Below are 23,247 nucleotides of genomic sequence, written 5' to 3'. Positions count from 1 at the left end.
ACAAAAATGGACATTTTTTCTTCATCAACGAGGTTGCCTGATTCATTACTTTTTTATTTTAAATTCAGTGCATTAGTATTTGTAAAATGACTCTTAGTGTTCATTAAAAAATGACGATCATTCCACTTGGGACCTGTGGAATGGTACATTAGCTTACTTGTTTTAGTTGTAAATTTTTGTCGTGTATTGTTGTTTTTCTGACATGTTCCACATCCTGGAGGACCTCCTCACTACAGATCAATTGGAATGAAAGTAAATCTAATCTAATCTAGTGCTATGGCATAGCAAGGCGCCTTCTGCAGAAGTTCGAGCAAACTATTTTTATTATCAGCAGCCAAAATTTCGTTTCTTCTTGTATCATGTCTTGCCAACAATGCTGCCTGGTGGACTGTGCAGGGTCTAGAATGCCAACTGGCAAAGTGTCAGGAGGTTGTGAGGCTGGAAGACGGGGATAAAAGGAGAGTAGCAGGGAAAGACAGGTGGATGGGTTGGCACAGGGTGGCAGATAAACAGGTAGGGAGATGAAAATGGGGAGGAGATGACAGGACAGAGGGAGATGGAAACTATTGGGTCGAGAGTGGGGACAGTTTGTTACAGTAGGTTGAGGCTGGGATAATTACAGAAGTGGAGAATATGTTGTAAGGATAACTTCCATCTGTACAGTTCAGAAAAGCTGATGATGGAGAATAGGATCCAGATAGTTTGGGTAGTGAAGCAGCCATTAAAATCAAGTGAGTTATGTTCACTTGCATGTTCGCCACGGGGTGGGCTTCTTTGCTCTTGGCCACAGTTTGGCACTGGTTGTTCATCTTGCTGGATAGCTTGTTGGTAGTCATACCAATATTTAAAAAAAAACTGCAATGATTGCAGCAGAGCTGTTAAATGACATGGCTACTTTCACGGTTGGCCTGGCCCCTGATGGGTAGGATAAATCTGTGACAGGATTGGAATAGGAAGTGCTGGTTGGGTGAATTGGGCAGGTTTTGCACCTGGGTCTTCCACTGGAATATGATCCTTGTGGCAAGGGGTTGGAATTGGGAGTGGCGTAGGGATGGACTAGGATGTTTTGGAGGTTGGTTGGCAGACGACACATCACTTTAGGAGGGGTGGGAAGTATCTCGGGTAGGGTGTCACTCATTTCAGAGCATGATGACAGGTAATCAAAGCCCTGACATAGGATATGGTTCATTTGTTCCAGTCTAGAGTTCTACTGGGTGATGAAGGGGTCACTTGTTTGTGGGGCTGGTTCTTGGGCTTGTGGGACCACATGAAATGGATGGGAGAGTAGTTGTTGAGGTCGTGAAGGAATATACGTAGAGTGTCTTGGCTCTGAGTCCAGATCATGAAGATATCATCAATGACCCTGAACCACACTAGAGGTTTGGTGTTTTGGGAGGCTAGGAAGGTCTCCTCTAGATGGCACATAAAAAGATTGGCACTGGAGGGTGGCATGGAGGTGCCCATGGCAGTGCCACAGATTTGTTTATATACCTTCTTTTCAAATGAGAAGTACTTGTGGGTTAGGATAAAGTCAGTAAGGTGTATGAGGTATGAGGTAGTGTGTTTGGAGGCCTTCAGGTTCATTGATGATATCTTTGGAGAAGTTAGTGTTCAATAGATGTAAGGCCATGGGCGTGAGGGAGGTTGGTGTATAGGGTGGTTGCATCAACAGTGATGAGTAGGGATAGGGAGGTACAGGGGTGGGGATGGTGGGAAGTCAGTGAAGGAACTGGTTGGTGTCTTTTGACGACGGAGCTAGACTATGGGCAACTGGTTGGAGTTGTTGGTCAATTAGAGCCAAAATTCTTTCAGTGGAGGTCACAATAACCAGCCATTATGGGGTGTCCAGGACTTTTGGGTTTGTGGATTAGGGGGGAGGGGGGGGCAGCATGTAGAAGGTGGGTGTATGGGGTGTCATAGGTGTGAGGAGGGAAGTGGATTCAATAGATAGGTTTTGGGAATGGCCTAAGGCTTTAAGTAGGGATTGGAGGTTGTGATGGACATCTGGGAGTGGATCTCTTTGGCAGAGTTTATAGGTGGAGGAGTCAGATAATTGGTGGAGGCCTTCAGATTCGTTGATGATATCTTCATGATATGGATGCAGAGCCAAACACTCTATCTTCGTTCCTTCACAACCTCAACACCTTCTCTCCCACCCATTTCACATGGTCCTCCTCAACCCAACATGTCACCTTCCTAGATGTTGACCTCCTCCTCTGTGGTTGCTCCATCCACACATCTACCCACATTAAACCCACCAACCATCAACAGTGACTACGAAGTCTTTCGTGACGGAGTCCTTGCATAAAAAGTTCTCGGTTTACTTGCCGCGTCAAATTTGGATAAAATCCTAAGCTTTCGATGACTACCTCCGTCATCTTCATCAGGGTTTTACGCCTGACGAAGATGACTGAGGTAGTCATCGAAAGCTTGTGAAAAACCCCTGACGAAGATGATGAAGGTAGTAATCGAAAGCTTGGGATTTTATCCAAATTTGACATGGCAAGTAAACCGAGAACTTTTTATGCAACCATCAACAATGCTTGCATTTTGACAGCTTTTTCACACCAAAAAATCCCACCCATATATTCTGGCCACCCAGAGGAGGCGTACCTGCAGTTACAAAAACTCCCATACTCAGTATGCTAAGGGTCTCACCAATGCCTTCACAGATAGGTACTACCTACAGACCTAGTCCGCAAATAGATCTCCCCTGCCATTTCCCTCACACCCCCAATCCTCCCACCAGCCCAAGAACCAGCCACAAATAAGTGACCCTTTCATCACCCAGTACCACTCTAGACTGGAACAACTGAACGACATCCTATGTCAGGGCTTTGATTACCTATCATCATGCCCTGAAATGAGTGACTTCCTACCTGAGATACTTCCCACCCCTCCTAAAGTGACGTTCCCTCGGCCAACCAACCTCCACTCAACAAAATCCTAGTCCATCCCTATGTCACTCCCAATTCCACCCCCTTGCCACAAGGATCACATCCCAGTGGAAGTCCCAGGTGCAAAACTTGCCCAATCCACACACCCAGCACTTCCTATTCCAGTCCTGTCACAGGTTTATCCTACCCCATAAGGGGCCGGGTCACCTGTGAAAGCCGCCATATTATTTACCAACTTTGCTGCAGTCGTGGCACAGCTTTTTATGTTGATATGACTACCAACCAGCAGTCCACCAGGATGAATTGCCACTGCTAAACTGTGGCCAAGAGCAAAGTAGCCCACCTTGTGGGAAAGCATGCAGCTGAACATAACTCAATTGATTTTAATGGCTGCATCACTACCCGAAGCATCTGGATCCTTCCCTCCACCATCAGCTTTTCTGAACTCTGCATATGGAAATTATCCTTACAACACATTCTCCACTCCCGTAATTATCCCAGCCTCAACCTACAGTAGCAAACTGTCCCCGTACTCCCCACCCAACAGTTTCCATGCCCCTCTGTCCTATCATCTCGTCCCCATTCTCGTTTCCCACCCTGTTTATTTGCTGCCCTGTGCCAACGCATTCTGCCTGTTTTTCCCTGCTACTCTCCTTTTATCCCCATCTTCCAGCCTCACAACCTCCTGGCACTGTGCCAGTTGGCATTCTAGACCCTGCACAGTCCACCAGACAGCATTCATCTCTATCCCCAGCTGTACACAACTATCGCTTCCCCTTCCCCACCCCCTCTCCAGACTGCTGCTTGCATCCCTTGTGGTAGTTGCATTCTGGCCCGAGATCCTGGAGTTGGCGGTCATGTGTACACGAGGTGTGCTTGCTTGTGTGTGTGAATGGTGTATGTATCTTTAGCTGATGAAAACTGTGACTGAAAATTTTATGTAAGTGTCTTTTAATTGTGCCTGTCTGCTATTTAACATGTTTTCTGTGTGGTAAGTAGCAATCTGTGTTTTCCTACATTGTTGATATTTCTACCTGGAGCTTCTATTGTTTAATATTATGAAATTGATAAGATTGCTACTCACCATATAAGGGAGATGGTGGGTCACAGACAGGCACAATGAAAAGACTGCCAACAGGAAAAGCTTTTGGCAAAAAGACCTGCATAAGACAACATACACACTCACATTCGTCACACAACTAACACTCATGTGACCAGACCGGAGTCAGTGGTCATGTGAATGTGAGGTGCGTGCGTGTTTAATGCAGAATGCCTTTTGCCTTACTTGGTAGCAGACCTTTCATTGTAACTGTCTGACTTAGCATCTCCACTACATGTTGAGTAGCAATCTGTTCTTTTCATAGTATTGTCATTATTATGTCCTGGATTTTCCACTGGTCACTAAGATGGTACCTACTCAGATCTCCTTCTGTTTAGGACTTTGGGTGAAATTGCAGATATGATTTTAGGTATCCATGCCCGTGGTAGGTTACTGTTTCGGGAAAGGATACCAAAATAAATTAATGTATTAAGAACTACGTACATTGTCTCTTGTATTCCAGTGTGGAGGAGTTGTGTGCAACATTGGGCAGATGTATTTTGGAACTGAAATTGCATCAAAGCTTCAGAGATCTCCATCACTTACAGCTCCTGAGACTGTTATATGGCCAGATTCTGAACACATGAGATAACCACAACAAAATGTGTGTTTATATTCAGACATTGTAACTGTAATAAGTTATGTAAAAATAGTTTCATTCACCATATGGCTGTCACAGTGAGACTCATTTCAAAAGAAAGAAAGGTGAATGGCCTGTATTTGTATCTAGATCTGAGGACTTTAGGTTATAATATCCCAGTGGGAAATATCTACTTGGCCTCTAATACTATATTATCTTCTGTTTCTTCTCCACATCCACGTGTATTGGCTGTCTTAAGCTTTTGTTAACTAATGAACAGCTATTAATGCATCAATGTTTCTTACACACTGATGGCAAAAAAAATATTAAAAACATTGCAACACCAAGGAGGAGTTGGTGTGACAAAAATGAAAGTTGGTAGGCACGTTTCTACATTTAAAAGATGATGTCTTTTCATATTTCATGCCATTCGCATAAGAGTGACACTAATAGGGCCATTATGAGGATGCAAATGAGGTTTGTTTTAAGTGCACTCTGCTACTGTCTTGATCATTAGTTGCTTTTGAGATTGGACTTGGAAAGTTGACATTAGTCGTGAATGCCTTTAAGGCGTCAAAGATGCCATTATAAACACCTCACTGAATCTGAACAAGATCATGTAATAAACCTAAGAGAAGCTGAATGTTCCTTCAATGATTCTGCAGAAAGACTTGGCAGGATTGTAGCCATTGTGCACAATTGCTGGCAGCGGTGGTCACAAGAATGTACAGTTGAAAGAAGACCAGGCTCCAGATGGCCCCGCGGCACTACAGGGAGTGAAGACCATTGTGTTTGGCATGTGGCTCTGGCCCATCATACTGCATATGCAGCAGCAATTTGACCAGCAGTTGGCACCACAGTGACATAACAAACTGTTGCAAATTGGACAGCTCCAAGCCAGATGCCCTGCAGTGTGCGTTTCTCTGACCCCAAACCACTGCCATTTACAGCATAAGTGGTGTCTCATTGGAGGGCAGGGTGGAGGTCTGTTGTATTTTCTGAGAAAAGCTGGTTCTGCCTCAGTGCCAGCGATGGCAGTTTGTTGGTTAGGAGGGGGCAGTTGAGAGCATGCAACCAACCTGTCTGCATGTGACACGTGCTGGATGTACCTACTTGGTGTTATTGTCTGAGGTGTGATTTCGTATGACAGCAGGAGCTCTGTTGTGATTTTCCCCACACAACCTGACTGCAGACTTGTACATTAATCTGTTGATTCAATCTGTTGTGCTGCCATTTGTGAAATGACATTCCAGGGGGTGTTTCCTAATTGGATAATGCTTGCCCACAGACTGCTGTTTTAACTCAGTGTGCTCTACAATGTGTCGACATGTTGCCGTGACCTGCTCAATCACTATATCTGTCTCCAATTGAGCACACGTGGGACACTATCAGACAACAGCTCCAGTGTCATCCACAAACAGCATTAACCGTTTCTGTATTGACTGACCCAGTGCAACATGCATGGAACTTCATCCCACAAACTGACATGTAACACCTGTGCAACAAAATGCATGTGCATCTGCATTCTTGCATTCATCATTCTGGCAGTTACACTAGTTATTAATGTACCAGCATTTCACATTTGCAATAGCTTATCTCATGCTTACATTAACCTGTGATCTTGCAATGTTAATCACTTAAAAATGTCACCCAGACAAATGTATTCCTGAAATTTCATTACTTATATTTTTTGGTGTTGCGATTTTTTTCCATCACTGTAATGTATAGCAACTTTTGTTTATTTTCTGGTTGTTGTTTTTCTTATTTTTCTTTCAGCTGGTTTCACATGGGAGTGCACTTACAGAAGGAGAAAAGCTTACACAGGAACTGCAACTTATAGAACAGGAAGAACTGAGACTGGTAAGCATCTTACATAATTCTTTGTTTCCAAACTACATGACTTTATCATTATAATAATAGTGAAAAAAATTATTTTTGTGATACTGTGTTTACATATGGCTTCATTGACAGATAAGGGTTAAAGTAGAGCATATAATTGCTAACTGTAAAACTCAAGGTGGGTTAATTAGTAATCCATAATATCAAATGTCAAGTCAAAGATTGATTTCATGCTCCTGAGACAGTAAAGCAGTAAAAAATAAGAGAGACAGGGTGGATGCCAAAAATGTTGTGGCAACCTCTACGACAGTGAATAGAAGAAATTGGCAGTGGTTAGTAAGAAAAACTCGATAACAGAAGACAAGAAAAGAAATGCATAAACAGTTAACAGTACAAAAACCTGTTTCTTTGTATACAGAATGAAGACATAGTTACATTGGCCCTGTTTGTGTGGTACAATAATGAGCAACTATTGGCCCTGTTTGTGTAGTATAGTAATGATTAAGTCATTTTATTCCTTGTATGGGAACATAACACTGGTCAAGATGAAAATTTCTTGACTATCAGTGAGTGTCATTGATGATAATAATTTATTTCTTTTGTGGGTACACATTGTGCAAAATTGTCAGTCAAACTTCATCTTGATCCACAAAATACACTCCTGGAAATGGAAAAAAGAACACATTGACACCGGTGTGTCAGACCCACCATACTTGCTCCGGACACTGCGAGAGGGCTGTACAAGCAATGATCACACGCACGGCACAGCGGACACACCAGGAACCGCGGTGTTGGCCGTCGAATGGCGCTAGCTGCGCAGCATTTGTGCACCGCCGCCGTCAGTGTCAGCCAGTTTGCCGTGGCATACGGAGCTCCATCGCAGTCTTTAACACTGGTAGCATGCCGCAACAGCGTGGACGTGAACCGTATGTGCAGTTGACGGACTTTGAGCGAGGGCGTATAGTGGGCATGCGGGAGGCCGGGTGGACGTACCGCCGAATTGCTCAACACGTGGGGCGTGAGGTCTCCACAGTACATCGATGTTGTCGCCAGTGGTCGGCGGAAGGTGCACGTGCCCGTCGACCTGGGACCGGACCGCAGCGACGCACGGATGCACGCCAAGACCGTAGGATCCTATGCAGTGCCGTAGGGGACCACACCGCCACTTCCCAGCAAATTAGGGACACTGTTGCTCCTGGGGTATCGGCGAGGACCATTCGCAACCGTCTCGATAAAGCTGGGCTACGGTCCCGCACACCGTTAGGCCGTCTTCCGCTCACGCCCCAACATCGTGCAGCCCGCCTCCAGTGGTGTCGCGACAGGCGTGAATGGAGGGACGAATGGAGACGTGTCATCTTCAGCGATGAGAGTCGCTTCTGCCTTGGTGCCAATGATGGTCGTATGCGTGTTTGACGCCGTGCAGGTGAGCGCCACAATCAGGACTGCATACGACCAAGGCACACAGGGCCAACACCCGGCGTCATGGTGTGGGGAGCGATCTCCTACACTGGCCGTACACCACTGGTGATCATCGAGGGGACACTGAATAGTGCACGGTACATCCAAACAGTCATCGAACCCATCGTTCTACCATTCCTAGACCGGCAAGGGAACTTGCTGCTCCAACAGGACAATGCACGTCCGCATGTATCCCGTGCCACCCAACGTGCTCTAGAAGGTGTAAGTCAACTACCCTGGCCAGCAAGATCTCCGGATCTGTCCCCCATTGAGCATGTTTGGGACTGGATGAAGCGTCGTTTCATGCGGTCTGCACGTCCAGCACGAACGCTGGTCCAACTGAGGCGCCAGGTGGAAATGGCATGGCAAGCCATTCCACAGGACTACATCCAGCATCTCTACGATCGTCTCCATGGGAGAATAGCAGCCTGCATTGCTGCGAAAGGTGGATATACACTGTACTAGTGCCGACATTGTGCATGCTCTGTTGCCTGTGTCTATGTGCCTGTGGTTCTGTCAGTGTGATCATGTGATGTATCTGACCCCAGGAATGTGTCAATAAAGTTTCCCCTTCCTGGGACAATGAATTCACGGTGTTCTTATTTCAATTTCCAGGAGTGTAGTTTTGTTTGTAACTGAAGATCAGGCCTCGAAGAATTTTTACTAGTTCTTAAATAATTATGTTTTTCATTCCAAGGCTAATCTCATAAAGAAAAGTCAATACACTTTCCACACTACGAATACTGCAGTTTCTATGTCTTAGGTCATGCAAGATGTTAAGGTACTATTTTTGAAAATGAATCTAAATCCTGAAACCCATCATGTCTTTAGTGCACTGAGCTCATAGGTAAGACAAAACCATTTGGTTACGTATTTTAGTAATAGTTAACGGGATGAATGTACCCTTTGCCTCACAAATATCCAAAATTATGAAAAGTATTCAAGGGTGATGAATTTAATTGATGTGGGAAGTCACATGCATCGTTGTGATATCTGTTGATCTTTACATGGATATGTGAATATTTTGAAGCCATATTTGACAACTACCAATGCTCAAAGGAAGATGCCCCATCAATCGCAAAACATAGTCAGTGTTTTTCAGTAGAGTACACTGTGTCTCCAATTGAGAACAGGACAGGGGACCAAGTGTACATTATTCAGTCAATTGGTACATCTTGAAATACATTACAAATTTAGACCATTCACACATTGTCATTTTACAGCAGGAGAATTTGTCAGCATGAGAGTCTGCACAGCAAATTGGCTTACACTACAGTAACGTTATTCATACATTGAAGATATGCCTCATAGTGGTTACCTGCAGCATCTCGTCACTACTGACTGCTACGTACAAATTATGGCTCATAGATACCCTGAGAAAAATGCATCAGAACTGCCTTTTTGGAGGCAAATTGGTGAGTTGTGTGAGCCCAGTCAGTATGCAGTCATCCTATGCAATCAATTTTGTCACTTGGCATCCATTGCAAACAACAGTACAACTCCGCTCCTCCAGCATTGTGTCGCACAGTGAAGGTGTTAAGAGTGAAAACCAGGGATGGGACATCGATCAATGGCAATGGATTCTCCTAAGTGATGAGTGCAGGCAATTGGGGCCCGATGATCGTTGTAGGAGAGAGTGGAAAGTATTTAACTGCCAAGGCAAATCTCAGGCATCCAGTCCCAAGGGTTCAGTAGAGACGTGGATCAGCAGTGTTTTTGCTCATTATCATGTACAGGCACTGGATGCCTCTCATTGCACTATTGAGGGTAATTTGAGGGCTATGCAGTATCGAGAAAGTCATACGTATCGTCCAGCACTACAGTCAACATTTCAGTGATGGATTCATCTTTCAGGGCTGTGTTGCATGAACACTGAAACAACGTTCTCCAGGAGATAGGAATCAACAAAATGGATGCCTGCAGTGTCAGCCGAAATGAACCCAATTTACCATAATAATGTGTAACAAGTTGAATCTACAACATGTTATTAGAACCCTCGACACTAGTGATACCAAATTTTTGCAGAACGTCGCAATTTTTGGGGTGTCGTGACCCATCCCACATAAGCGTTACATGGTATGCCAAATGTTCTAACTTTTGATAACTGACAACAATTCTATGAAGATAAGTCAATAAGTACGAGGGCCACTCCAAAAAAAAAAAAAATGCACACTATTTTTGTAAAAATACAGTTTTCATTCTGCATGTGTGAAAGTTTTACAGTGTGTAGATACATCCTTCCCGCTTGTTTTCAACCTTAGTTCAACCTGTTCCCGTGAGTGGCGCCGTCACAGCATGTCTTCAAGATAGCTGCTACACTTGACATTCGTCAGAAGCAACATGCTGTCATAGAATTCCTGTGCTGTGAAAACAAGACAGTGGGAAACATCCACAAGAGGTTGAAAAAGGTGTATGGAGATGCTGCTGTCGATCGTAGTACAGTTAGTCGGTGGGCAAGCAGGTTACATGACGAAAGTGGGTACGGCAATATTGAGGATTGTCCTCACAGTGGCAGGCCTCGTACTGCACACTCCAGACAATGTGCAGAGAGTTAACGAATTGGTGACTAGTGACAGACTCATCACAGTGAACGAATTGTCACGCTACGTTGGGGTAGGGGAAGGAAGTGTTTGCAGAATACTGAAAGTGTAGGCGTTAAAAAAGGTTTGTGCCAGGTGGGTTCCCATGATGTTGACAGTGGCTCACAAAGAAACAAGAAAAACTGTATGGGGCGAACTTTTGGAACAGTACAAGAATGGTGGAGATGAATTTCTTGGAAGAACTGTGACAGGTGATGAAACATTGCTTCATCATTTTCCACCAGAGACGAGGAGGCAATCAGTGGAGTGGCATCATGCAAATTCAACCAAGGAAAAAAAAATTCAAAACCATACCTTCTGCTGAAAAAGTTATGGCTACGGTGTTTTTCGATTCTGAGGGACTCTTGCTTGTGGGCATCATGCCAAGTGGAACCACCATAAATTCTGATGCATATGTGACGACACTGAAGAAACTTCAAGCTCGACCGAGTCGTGTTCGACCACATCGGTAAAAGCAGGATGTTTTTCTGTTGCATGACAATGCATCGCCTCATGTCAGTCAAAAAACCATGGAAGTGATCACAAAACTCGGATGGACAACACTGAAACACCCGCCTTATAGTCCTGACCTGGCTCCATGTGACTATCATCTCTTTGGGAAACTGAAAGATTCTCTTCGTGGAACAACGTTTGAAGATGATGTCTCCATTGTGCATGCTGCCAAACAGTGGATCCAACAGGTTGGTCCAGAATTTTACCGTGCAGATATACAGGCGCCGGTTCCAAGATTTCGTTAGGCAGTTGAGAGGGATGGAAATTATGTGGAGAAACGAAAATATTGTTCCTAAAGGATGTATCTACACACTGTAAAACTTTCAAACATGTAGAATAAAAGATGGGTTTTTAAAAAAAATAGTGTGCATTTCTTTTGGAATGACCGTCATATCCGCAGTTTTGCTCTAATTGTCTTTAGGTTGGCTGTAAGGCTTTATGCATTCAGCAGCCTCTAGATGGCACCACTATCTTTGCCTGTGGTAGGTTGCAACGTTATCACACCAGTCTGCTGTGTACTGTTGTGACATAATGACATTCATGCCACTCTTTGTTTACACCATAGACAGACAGTGTTCCATTATATGTTTTTGTGGTCTGAAGGTATACCATGAGTGGCAGCTCATAGAAGTCCTTTAGCACAATACAGGACAATGTTTTGTCACAATGAAGTGTTTACCAGTAGACTGAACAGTTCAGAAGTAGTCAGACAGGCATGAAGGGTCAGGAAAGAGCGGGATGTCCAGCTACGGCTACAGCTGACAAAATTCTGCATATGAAATTAAGCGTAGCAGGCTCAACTTTCATAAAGTATGTGCAAGATGAGCTTCAAAAGAATGCAGTGAGGAGCACAAGCGTAACCATGTGCAGTGCTGATCTCTCCCTGTTAATTACCATCCGTTTGGCCCACTTAAAGGTGCTTTAAGAGGCTGTCGGTTGAGGTCTGATCAACAGGTGGAGGAAGCGATGCTGTGCAACCAAAAACTTTTTTCTCGACCTCATATCGGGAAGCTAGTACAATGGTGTTCGAAGTACGAGGGTGGCTTGAAAAGTTCTCAGAATCACCACGAGAGGTCAGCACTAGCGTAAAGAGTTGTTCACATGATATTCATTTGACTGGTGCCTGTAAGTATGTGCCACATCAGTACTCTTGGAAGAGAGCTTTGGTGGTGACATGGCGCTGTTGTTCCTGCATAGTGATTTCTGAAGATGGAAAAAATCGAGATTTGAGCAGTGATTAAGTACTTCATAAAGAAAGGTATGAAAGCAAAGGACATTCATGCCAATCTCCAGGATACACTGGGGGACTCTGCTCCTTCATATTCAGCTGTTGCCTAGTGGGCAAATGAATTTTAATTTGGTCAGGAGAGCTTAGATGATGATCCACGCAGTGGTTGGCCAAGATGTGTCACTACTCCAGAAATCATTGTAAAAGTGCACAAAATAGTCATGAAGGATCACCAATTGAAAATGCGCCAAATTGCTCATGCTTTCCAGGTGCCATCTGAAAGGGTATATAACATTTTAACTGAAGAATTAGAAATGGAAAAAATTATCTGCAAGATGGGTGCCACAACTCTTGACGCTGGATCAAAAATGCATGAGAATGGACATATTGGAACAAAATTTTGCCCGTTCAATGGAAAAACGAACAAGATTTCTTGCACCAGTTTGTGAGCATGGATGAAATTTGGGTGCACTACTACACCCAGAGACAAAACAACAGTCAAAGCAGTGCTGATTCTCCGCCACCAAAGAAAGCAAAGAGAGTTCCTTTGGCAGGAAAGGTCATGGCATCAGTGTTCTGGGATGTGAAGGGGATTCTGTTTGTAGATTATCTCCTCACTGGGCAAACAATTACTGGAGAGTACTATGCTAACCTCCTGAACAAATTGCAACAAAAGATATGCAAAAAAGCCCAGGTGTAGCAAGGAAGAAAGTCATCTTCCATCAAGACAATGCGCGCCAGCACACATGTGCCTTCGCCATGGAAAAATTACATGAACTAAGGAATGAATTGTTGCCACACCCACCTTATTCACATAATATGGCTGTCTCAGACTTCCATCTCTTCCCAAAACTTGGCGGATGAAGATTCACTTCAAACGAAGAATTGTTAGCCGGAGTTGACAACTATTGTGCAGGCCTGTAGGAAACTCATTTTCGAGATAGGATCAAGGCACTGGAACATGGTTGGACCAAGTGCATTAATCTACAAGGAGACTACATTGAAAAATAAAAAAAAGTTTCAGTGGTGTAAGTACTTTTTTTTATTCTGTTCCGAGAACTTTCCAAACCACCCTCATACATTGAAAACAAGGTGAACATGTTGAAAAATGATATCAATAAAAATGTGTACTCTTGTAACAGGGTGTATACGACCCGGGACAACCGGGAAATCCGGGAAAAACCCGGGAATTTTATCATCCGGGAGAAAACCGGGAAAAACCCGGGAATTTTTCGGAATTCCGGGAATTTTTCATTGTTTTAGCTTTAAGTTAAATTTTTTGTAATTTTGACTGCAGAAGTGATTCTCTAGCAAAGAATGTTATTGTATCCTGCTACTGGAGAATGATACTGCAGCAATAAAATATAAACGAGAGGGAAAAAAATAAAACTTTAGTGGCAAAGGAAATGTGCAATTTACAACAACAATCAACCGTGCACGCACAAGCGTCTGCAAATAGCAAAAATATGTCAAAGGACGTAGGGCAAAGACTGTAATTCTTCGTAACAATAAACTGCTTGCCATGAGCATGACGTCACAACTGTTCACATTAGGTTCGTTTGACCAATTGCCAGCGATCTGTTGCGCATGCGCATTTGACTCGCGTATAAGCAGTACCTTCTCCCGCTACTTGAAGTTTGGCTGTTGGCTGTATCGGTAGTAGCAGCAAGCAGCCAGATGCAAACGAGAAATTTTTTTCTCGCGCGCGCTAGCTGCCAGATTCACGCTTGCACAGAGTTGTCTGAGTTGTAGTGGGGAGGGGGTTAACCTCCACATGACCCGTGTTTACGTAAAGTGAATTCGCTGCTTCTCTTCGTGTACTGCTCCCACGTCAAATGAAAACAATACGGATTTCTGTGGCTGGGAGCTATCAAGTGAATTAAAATACATTCACATAATTACGGAGGGCAAAAATATATTATTAATTTCAGTTTTCTGATTTTATTTCCAAGTTAGTAGCGGTCAAGCATTAATCGCCTTGCAGAACAGTGAAGTTATTTTTGCAAGTTTGCTAAAGAAATTTGGCTTTATTAATCTTTCCGCCGAGGCGATCATTTTACAGTATTGGCTACTTCCAACTGTTCGCTGAATTTCAAGTGCACGTTATCATCTTCTGCCATATATGGCATTATGCCATAATAAAGAACGAAAAATGAGGTCGTAGAGTACTGGTACTCCAAGAAAATTTACATCCCTAAAACCACACTGAAAAGCTTAATATCAGATGGAACCTACTTCATTGTGAATCTGGAAAAAGCCAATTTGCACATCAAGCCGAATTATGCATTTTAGTATGGTTTACGAAATTCCGATGCTCTTGGAGTATCCTCTGATGCACTGTTTCTTTTATGGTGTAATGTAAGCTCTCTTAGTGCTTTATACGCACGAACATACGGGCTTCCTACACCACTGCAGTTGCACACGCACAATTATGCCTGTTTTCTGGTGCTCTCTGGCAACTGGTAAATCGAACCTATTTCTAACAGTCTCCGAATAGTATTGCGAACGGTGGTTAGAAAAGCGTTACTTTCAAAGTAAATTTCTTTTTACGCAAGATGAATTATGTTACGTGTGAGAAAGTGGGATGGATATCTAAATCACAGAGCGTTCGAAACAGAACAGTTTGAGGACCAGCCACTTACAAGAATTTCGAGCCGAGACATTTATGTCATAATTTTAAATTTACCGGCACATTTGTGTGATGTGTCTTAAAGTATAACACACGCAAAAAAATATCAACATTACATGTGAAAGCTTAGCTTCTGTTGTAGCGTGTTAATCTTAGAGACTAACATTATATGTTAAAGCTTAGCTTTTCTAGAAGATATACAGTGCGGCATACATTAATGTAAACCGTTAACTTTTCCTCATGCGTGTTCGCGCTATGTGACCAGTGATCTTGCTATTGGCTGACTATAACACGTGTCCTATGTTCTGAATAGCCGCTGTCATCGGCTGACGAGATCTCGTGGCTTGAGATATGACTCGCTTACAAAAGGACATCGCAGTCTCGGTTTCAACGCTCCGGAAACTAACGCGCTGTGTTTGGTGCAATTCGAATTTATACTTTTGTAATATGAAAATATGCAGCGTATATGTTGATGCAAATCAAAGGTCTTTCCAAAATTTCTCTCTCTTTTTTTTTTTTTAATTAAAGGTCTCTCCAAAACCTTCTTTGCCCCGTCTTTTCTTTTTTTTTTCCCGGGAAGTTCTATGCGATTGTATAAAACGTTAACCATTCAAAGGATTCATTAGTTTTACAGTTCCGAGGGAAAATCTACGGAAAACCTACTGTCACTTAGCACATAAAAAGTGTATTTTCGCCCGGGAAAAACAATATTTTTTAAACGGGGTATCCGGGAGAAATCCGGGAATAATCCGGGAATTTTTTTTCCTTGTCCCTGTATACACCCTGTGTAATAAATTGTAAAAATTCATTGCAAATGCTTATTGACTTACCCTCATAAATATTATCCATGTTTACATCAAAAATAGTTGAGTCATTAAGATTTTGAGATGAGTTTCTGGACCAGTCAATGGCGATAACCAAGATTGTGATTAACGGATAAACTAAACAGATGCTTCAGTGCATGCTAGAACTGTTCATTTTGAAAACACTTGGGCCTGTGCTTCCATTGTTGTATTATGAGCTTATGAATCATAGATGGTGGGAAAACTAATCAAAAATCCAGTTTTACTTTTTGCGGTTTAAATTATTACCTGCCTAAAGTAGGTACATTGGATGAACAGAACTTTTGTGTACTGTTGCACTGGTGTACCCATTGTTTTCATAGTCTATTATAAGATAGTATTATCTAATGATTGCAAATTTCTATCCTTTCATCCTCTGACTTTTAGGTCTTTGCCCCACTGATTATTGTTATACCATCAGTCCTTAAGCCCCAATCCTCTGGAAATTGGGTCTGGCAGCACTACTCAATACACAATACATGACCTTAGGGAAGGGTTGCCATCAAAGGATGTTTCAGTCACATCAACTTGACTATAGTGTGGACAGCCTGCTAAAAAGGACAGAATCATATTACAGTGTACTGGATGGAATATCATTGGATTGGATGCTATCCAACAGCATATTTTTTACTCACAGAAGAGCAGAGATTTGCACTTTCAGACTGATTGCCTATGTTGTAAGGATGGTTCTGATTTTAGTTCACAGGGAAACTTATTTAGTTCCACAAAGCTTTCCTTTCATTCCCTGCTTCACTTGTATGTAAGTCTACACACATTCACTAAAGCAGGCAATGCAAAACTGTTTTCATATAGTTTATATCACATCAAATGACAGAGAGTCAACATTAACGGCAGAGAATTAACCTTAACTGAATTTTCTGTTGATGCTTGGCAGAAAATAATTATATTAATTAGGAAACACTTTCTAACGTTCTGAAAAATTATATTTATTTCACCGAAAACCAGCTTTCAGCTTGCTAGGCCATTGTCAGTTGACAACTGAATGTTACAAACCCAGATAAAATGACTTGCAACTTGCACAGATATTAAACAATACAAAGTCCAGGAAAGAATTAACGACAGTATGGAATGTCAAACAGTGGAAAATCCAGGATGGAATGTCACAATATTGTGAAAAGGAAAGTTGCTACTCACCATATAGGAGAGATGCTGAGTTGCAGAGAGGCACAACAAAAAGGCTGTCACAAACAAAGCTTTCGGCTCGTAAGACAACAAACACTCACATACACACTCACACAAACGTGACTGCAGCCTCAAGCAACTCAGTGTGGCCTCAGTTGCCTGAGACTGCAGTCGTGTGTGTGTGTGTGTGTGTGTGTGTGTGTGTGTGTGTGTGTGTGTGTGTGTGTAATTTTGACAAAGACCTTACTGGCCAAAAGCTTAATTTGTGACAGTCTGTTTGTTGTGCCTATCTGCAACTCACCATCTCCGCTATATGGTGAGTAGCAGCTTTCCTTTTCACAATATTGTAACAGTATTGAAATGATAGAGTGCTGCTGACCAGATAGATTGCATCACAGACAGGCACAATGAAAAAGAATGTTAGAAATATTCAGCATTTGGACCAAGTCCTTCAACGGAAGCAGAAAACTCGCACGCAAGCACATTTCACACGTGGCAACTGTCATTCCTAGGCAATAAGGCCCCAACTGCGACTACATCGGAAGTGAGCAGCAAACTATCTGTGGTGGGTAGTGGTGGAATGGAAGAGGTGTAGGAAGTTGTGGGAGAAAGATAGCAGAGTAGGGGTGGACGAAGATGCTAGTGCTGCCTGTGGCAATGTGCAGGGATGTGTTGGGGACGCAATAGGGCTGTTATGTGCAGCCTGGGTAGGCAGCACTGGAAGGGTGGAGGCAGGGGTAGAGGAGAGAAAGAGTTATGTAGGTGTGTTAGCAGGATAGAAAGCATGTATAGTATTGAAATGGTAGGTGAAGGACAGGGACCAGTGAAGATTGAGGCCAAGAGGATTAAAGGAATGAAGGATATGTTGCAGGGAGCTACAAAATTCAGAAAAGCTGGTGTTGGTGGGAAGAATCCAGTTGGTTTGGGCTGTGAAGCAGCTGTTAAAAGTGAAGTACATCACCTTGTATGGCATGCTGAGCAATTGGGTGGTCCACTTATCTCTTGGCCACAGTTTGGCAGCGACCATTCATGCAGACAGACAGTTATCCCATCCACATAGAATGCAGCACAGTGGTTACAGTTAAGTTGGTAGATCATATGCCTGCTTTCACAGGTAGTCCTGCCTTTGATGGGATAGGAGATGCCTGTGAAAGGACCTGGAGGAGATGGTATTGGGAGGGTGTATGGGGCAGATCTTATATCTAGGTCTTTTGCAGAGATGTGAGTCCATGAGGTAAGGGATTGGTAGCAGTGGTGGAGTAAGGATGGATGAAGGAGTTGTTGAGGTTCTGGAGGAATGCAGAAAGGTGTCCTCACCCTCTGTCCAGTTCACAAAGATGTCAGTGAATCTGTACAAGAGGAGTGGTTTATGTTACTGAGTGGTTGGGAAGGATTCCACTAGATGGCTCATGAATAGGTTGGTGTAGGGTGGTACCATGACAATGCCCATAGCTGTATGATGGATTCATTTGTAGGTCATGCCTTCGAAGGAGAAAAGTAAGTGACTGGGAATTGGGATTGGAAAATGTAGTATTCAGTAGGGGATGTGGTGTCATGGAAAATGACGAGCAGGGTATCGCAAATTGTGGAGAGTCAGTGCAGGAAATAGTTTATGTATTTCATATAGCTGGGTAGTGGGTAACAGGCTGAAAGACATTGGTCCATAAGTTCAGAGATTCTGTCTCTGGAGCACCTGTAATCGTCCATAATGAAATGTTGGTGGGTGGTTGGATTTAGGCAATTTAGGAAGCATGGAGAAAGTATAAGTGTGGGGAGTGACAGTGCGGGGAGGGAGGTAAATTCTGTTGCGTTTCTGGGATGGACCAAGGGATCTGAGAGGGACTGGAGCCCCTGCTGGATTTCTGGAGTGGGGTCGCTGTGGCAGGTCTTGTAGATGGGTGTGTCTGACAATTAATGGAGTCCCTCCACCGGGTCATTTGTGTGGTTCATAACAATAGTGGTGGAACCTTTGTCAGTAGGTAGGATTATGAGGTCGAGATCAGTTTTTAGGTGGTGGATTGTGGTTATTTCTGCAGAAGGGGTATCAAGTGAAATTTGTGACTGAATTGAGGACTTTTTGGTAGGGAGTCTGCAGCATGTTATCTTGCATGGAGAATCATCGTCAGCTGGAGAAGTAACTTCATGTGTGCCACAGGGAAGTGTAAAGGGACTCTTGCAGTATATGTTGTATAGTAATGATCTTGCAGACAATATTAATAGTAAAATCAGGCTTTTTGCAGATGATGTAGTTATGTATAATGAAGTACTATCTGAAAGAAGGTGCATAAATATTCAGTCAGTCTTGATGAGATTTCAGAATGACAACTTGCTTTAAATGTTCAGAAGTAAAATTGTGCACTTCACAAAATGGGGGAAAAAAAAACGTAGTATCCTACGACTATAATATCAATGAATCACTGTTGGAATCGGTCAACTTGTGTGAATACGTGGTTGTAACACTTTGCAGGGATATGAAATGGTATGGTCACATAGGCTCAGTTGTAGGTAAAGCAAGTGGTAGATTTTGGTTTGTTGTAGAATACTGGAGAAGTGAAATCAATCCACAAAGGAGATTGCTTACAAATCACTCGTACAGAAAAGGGCAGCACGAATGTCCACAGGTTCGTTTAATCCATGGGCGTGTGTCACAGAGATACTGAAGGGACTGAACCGGAAGACTCTTGAAGATAGGTCAAAACTGTCCAGAGAAAGTCTGTTAATGAAGTTTCAAGAACCGCTTTTAAAAGATGGCTCTGAGAATATACTACAATCCCCTACGTATCACCTACACAGGGATCTTGAGGACAATATTAGAATAGATACTGCATGCACAGAGGCATTCAGTCAGTCATTCTTCCCACACTCCATACATGAATGGAATGGGAATAAAGCCTGATAACTGGGACATTCCCTCTGCCATGCACCTCACGGTGGTTTGAATACTATAGATGTAGATGTGAGTTTCTTTGTTGAGTGATTTGAAGAATGATGGTGAGGTAAGGTTTGAGAATTCTGAAAAGTTTACAGGGGGTGATTTTGGAGCAGTGGTGATGGATAATGGTGAGATGGAGAAGTAAATTGAGTCAGGCAGAGTTCAGTATTAGTTTTTTATTAAGTCTGATCGGTAGGGTTAGTGGCAAAATAGTGTTTCCATTGCAGGGACCATGAGAAACAGAGGTGCTCCTTAACATGACCAGCATTATTGAACTTGAGAGTTGTGCAGAAGGTAACCTTACAAAACCCTCTTGCATTGCATTACATTACTTAGTGTCTGTCCTTTGCTGTTTATAGTTTTCTATGTTTTATTGTTACCTTCCACACCACACATGCTTTTCAACACTTACCACACACCTTGTGAAGCTGACTTCACAGCCACCCTGTATAATCTGTCACGTGCAAGCACAGCACATAGCTATTGTGCCACAAGGATTGGGGGTGCAGTGCTTCAATCCCACTTTCTTCCAGCCCATATAATTATTCCTGAACCTCCAAATAGATCCCACCACCTCCCTTCAGCTTCACCTTTATCATGTGTACGTTGTTACATCCCATACTTAACAACTACGACCCCCCTCCCCTCCCACTTTCCTTCCTTCATTTAAATATGCTCCTTACTGACAGCTTGTAATCCAAATACACCTGCTGCCTCCTCTCTTCACACATGTCCAACCAATGACCTACCATCAATTTTATTTCATTTTTGTTTCTAGGCCCTAGTTACTCATGTTTCACCTTCCTTCACTGTACTCTTCCATTTTGCCCTTAATTGATTTTTACACAATTTCACATATTATTACCTCTATCTGTTCAAGTTCTGTCAGTCCATAGCCCTCACTAACCTAGTCCTGCAAAGCCATGTAAATCAGCCCCAAAACTCCTTGTGTTACCCTTCCCCATCAATAAAATCCTCCTGCTTTGCAATTCCATAATCCAAATTCCTGCATCCGTCTCCCAGATTGTGAAACCCTATCCCACCAGGAACTAGAGTAGCCACCTCAAAAAAACTGTCCTTGTTGTTCACATCAGGCTTCAGCGTTGGACTATACTGTCCACCACCATTACAAAAGCATCAATCAAATCTCCCCCACATTCCCTCATAGCTGTCAAACCCTCCCTTGCAACCATATTACATTTACCAAATCCTGAGAAACTAACTCCCACTATAGATCAGAAACGGAGTCTAATGTTGAGGTTTACATACATATGAAATCAAGGCACTGCTTCTATGTTAGTGCTGTAATGTCTTCCTTCCTGTCTGCTGTAGTTCACGAATCTGACAAATCTGAGAACAGTGGCACTGCAATTGCTTCCTGCTCATCAATTCATTCATTCTTACTGAAGCATGCAGAAGTGCAAGGCTGGTTGTGCCTTAGTACAGAAATTAAGTGCGCAATATTGCTGTTGTTAAGGATCACTGACAGGGCAAAAATAACGATTGTCAGAAACAGATTACCTCTAACGAAGCTATGTTTTGTGACATTGTGGAGGTGGAAGACAAAAATAACATGATGCAGTATATACAATTGCAAATGTGCTCGGTAAGAGGAAAAAGTTCAGTTCTATAGTCAACACTTCAGATGAAGAACATACAAAGTACATCCAATGAAAATAAAATGTGTATATGCTTGTCTGTTCCATTTCGGACACATGAAAATGTATGAAAACAGGACACAGGGCAACATGGCTGATATGTCCCTGGAAGCAAAAAGAGTGCTGTTTGTGTTGAAATGATACACTCAAGACATTTTCACTGGTCTGCTGTTTTCAGCTGTGTGTTTTCAAGCCTTATTTTTTCTCTCATGTTCTGCCTGTTTGCAAATTGACAGCAAATTGTGTAGCTTATCATTCATTTCTGTAACTTTTTTAAGATTTCTGTAAATTTAGTTTAGTAATTAACCAACATTTAGTTAGTTCACTACATCCTTGTGTCCCCTTTTCTTGTACTGTTGACCCAGAGCCAGCAATATGAAGAAAGTATGTATATATCAGCGTTATTGTTAGACATTCTCTAAATAGAAATTAAATATTAAAGTAAATTTACAGCTGTGCTAGATACATTTTAATGCACACCTCCATATACAAATATGGGTGATGATTAGTGTTTTAGGGCGCAACAACAACGAGGTTATCAGCGCCCACAAATGTGGATAAGTGCATACATACATAATTATACTTACATATCTTACATATCTTAGATATATTTTTCCCACATGGAATGTGGGAAAAATATTCATATCATTAATTATACTTACATATACATATGTACATTTATGAGATCCCCTGCCCCCTCGCATGAACTCAAGCTCACGTGCATGCATGCCTCTACTCTTACATGCTTCCAGCTGAGAACTTTCCTACAACTTTATCTCCAAAGTCATTTTTGTACATCCAAGCAGTGATGGTTGTAAACTGCTACCCTGAGGAACACCTGTAGTAATGTATTTTGTATCGTTTAAATATTTCACAAAAATTTGCTTGAAACCTGTGCTGTATCTACCTTCTGCACCCTGTTTACCAGATACAGTAAGAACCATTCATTTGATACTTCTCTTATTTCTAATGATTTTACTTTGCTTGTTGGAATATTGTGGTAAGCCATGTTGAAAGGGCAATCTGAAGTGCTCCCTGTTTGTAGCATACAGTTATTTTTCAAATAATATGCAGAAAAGAATATGTTTACGCCATTCATAACATATTTGGTCTATGATTTTATGGATTCAGATCAGACTTTCTCCAATGGCAAGCAAAATTTTCAAATCCGTAGCACTCTTATACATTCAGCACTTTAAGAAAGTGAATGTCAAGTTAATTTCATCAGCACAATGTAGTTAATGTGATACTATGACATAATGGTTCTTCCCATGCTTGTTTATAGCTTTATAGTTGTGCTTGCACAGTTTAGAATGGCCAAACGATTCCTTTAAGTACATTCAAGTGCTGTATTCTATACAAAACAATTTCTTTGAATTTATGCTCATGACAGCCTTCAAACATCTGAGGTACAAGATGTACATGTAATGCGAAGTTCGTTGTCCTGTGTTGTTAGGAGATAACTGTAGAGATGTCATCATTATTTCCATGTACATCCATAGACATTAAAAGGAGTATTATATAAAAGTATGTTACAATTTTATTTTCATTATCAGTTTTCCTCTCCAGCATTCTTCTCTCTAGTATCTGTCCTTTACCATGCTTGTCTTAGGACTGTATTCCAGCTGATTCACCTTGTTCATATATCCTCCTCCATTTGGTCCAGCCACCTCTTCCTTGGCTTTCCTAGTGGTCTGCTACCAATCACAACTGTGTGTAGCCATTGTTTTGCTATCCGACCTCATCCATTTGTTTGTCATGGCCAAACCATATGGAATGAGCCTTTGTCCCTTTTTCTCCGAAGGATGTGTACAATCTTGTGTGTTCCTTTATTTTTTCATGTCTTACCC

At 42.4% G+C, this 23,247-nt stretch overlaps 1 protein-coding gene across 1 annotated transcript in view; it reads left to right on the top strand.

The window, feature by feature from the left end:
- Positions 1-23,247, top strand: part of LOC126187451 (roquin-1) — a 279,093-nt gene that overhangs the window by 203,486 nt on the left and 52,360 nt on the right. The window contains exon 16 of the mRNA XM_049928539.1: positions 6,353-6,436. Within this exon, the coding sequence (XP_049784496.1) occupies positions 6,353-6,436 (84 nt within the window). The remainder of the gene's footprint in view (positions 1-6,352; positions 6,437-23,247) is intronic.

This window comes from Schistocerca cancellata, chromosome 5 (assembly GCF_023864275.1).
Source record: "Schistocerca cancellata isolate TAMUIC-IGC-003103 chromosome 5, iqSchCanc2.1, whole genome shotgun sequence".
NCBI classification, from domain to species: Eukaryota; Metazoa; Arthropoda; class Insecta; order Orthoptera; family Acrididae; genus Schistocerca; species Schistocerca cancellata.
This window is presented reverse-complemented; position numbering and strand designations above follow the sequence as displayed.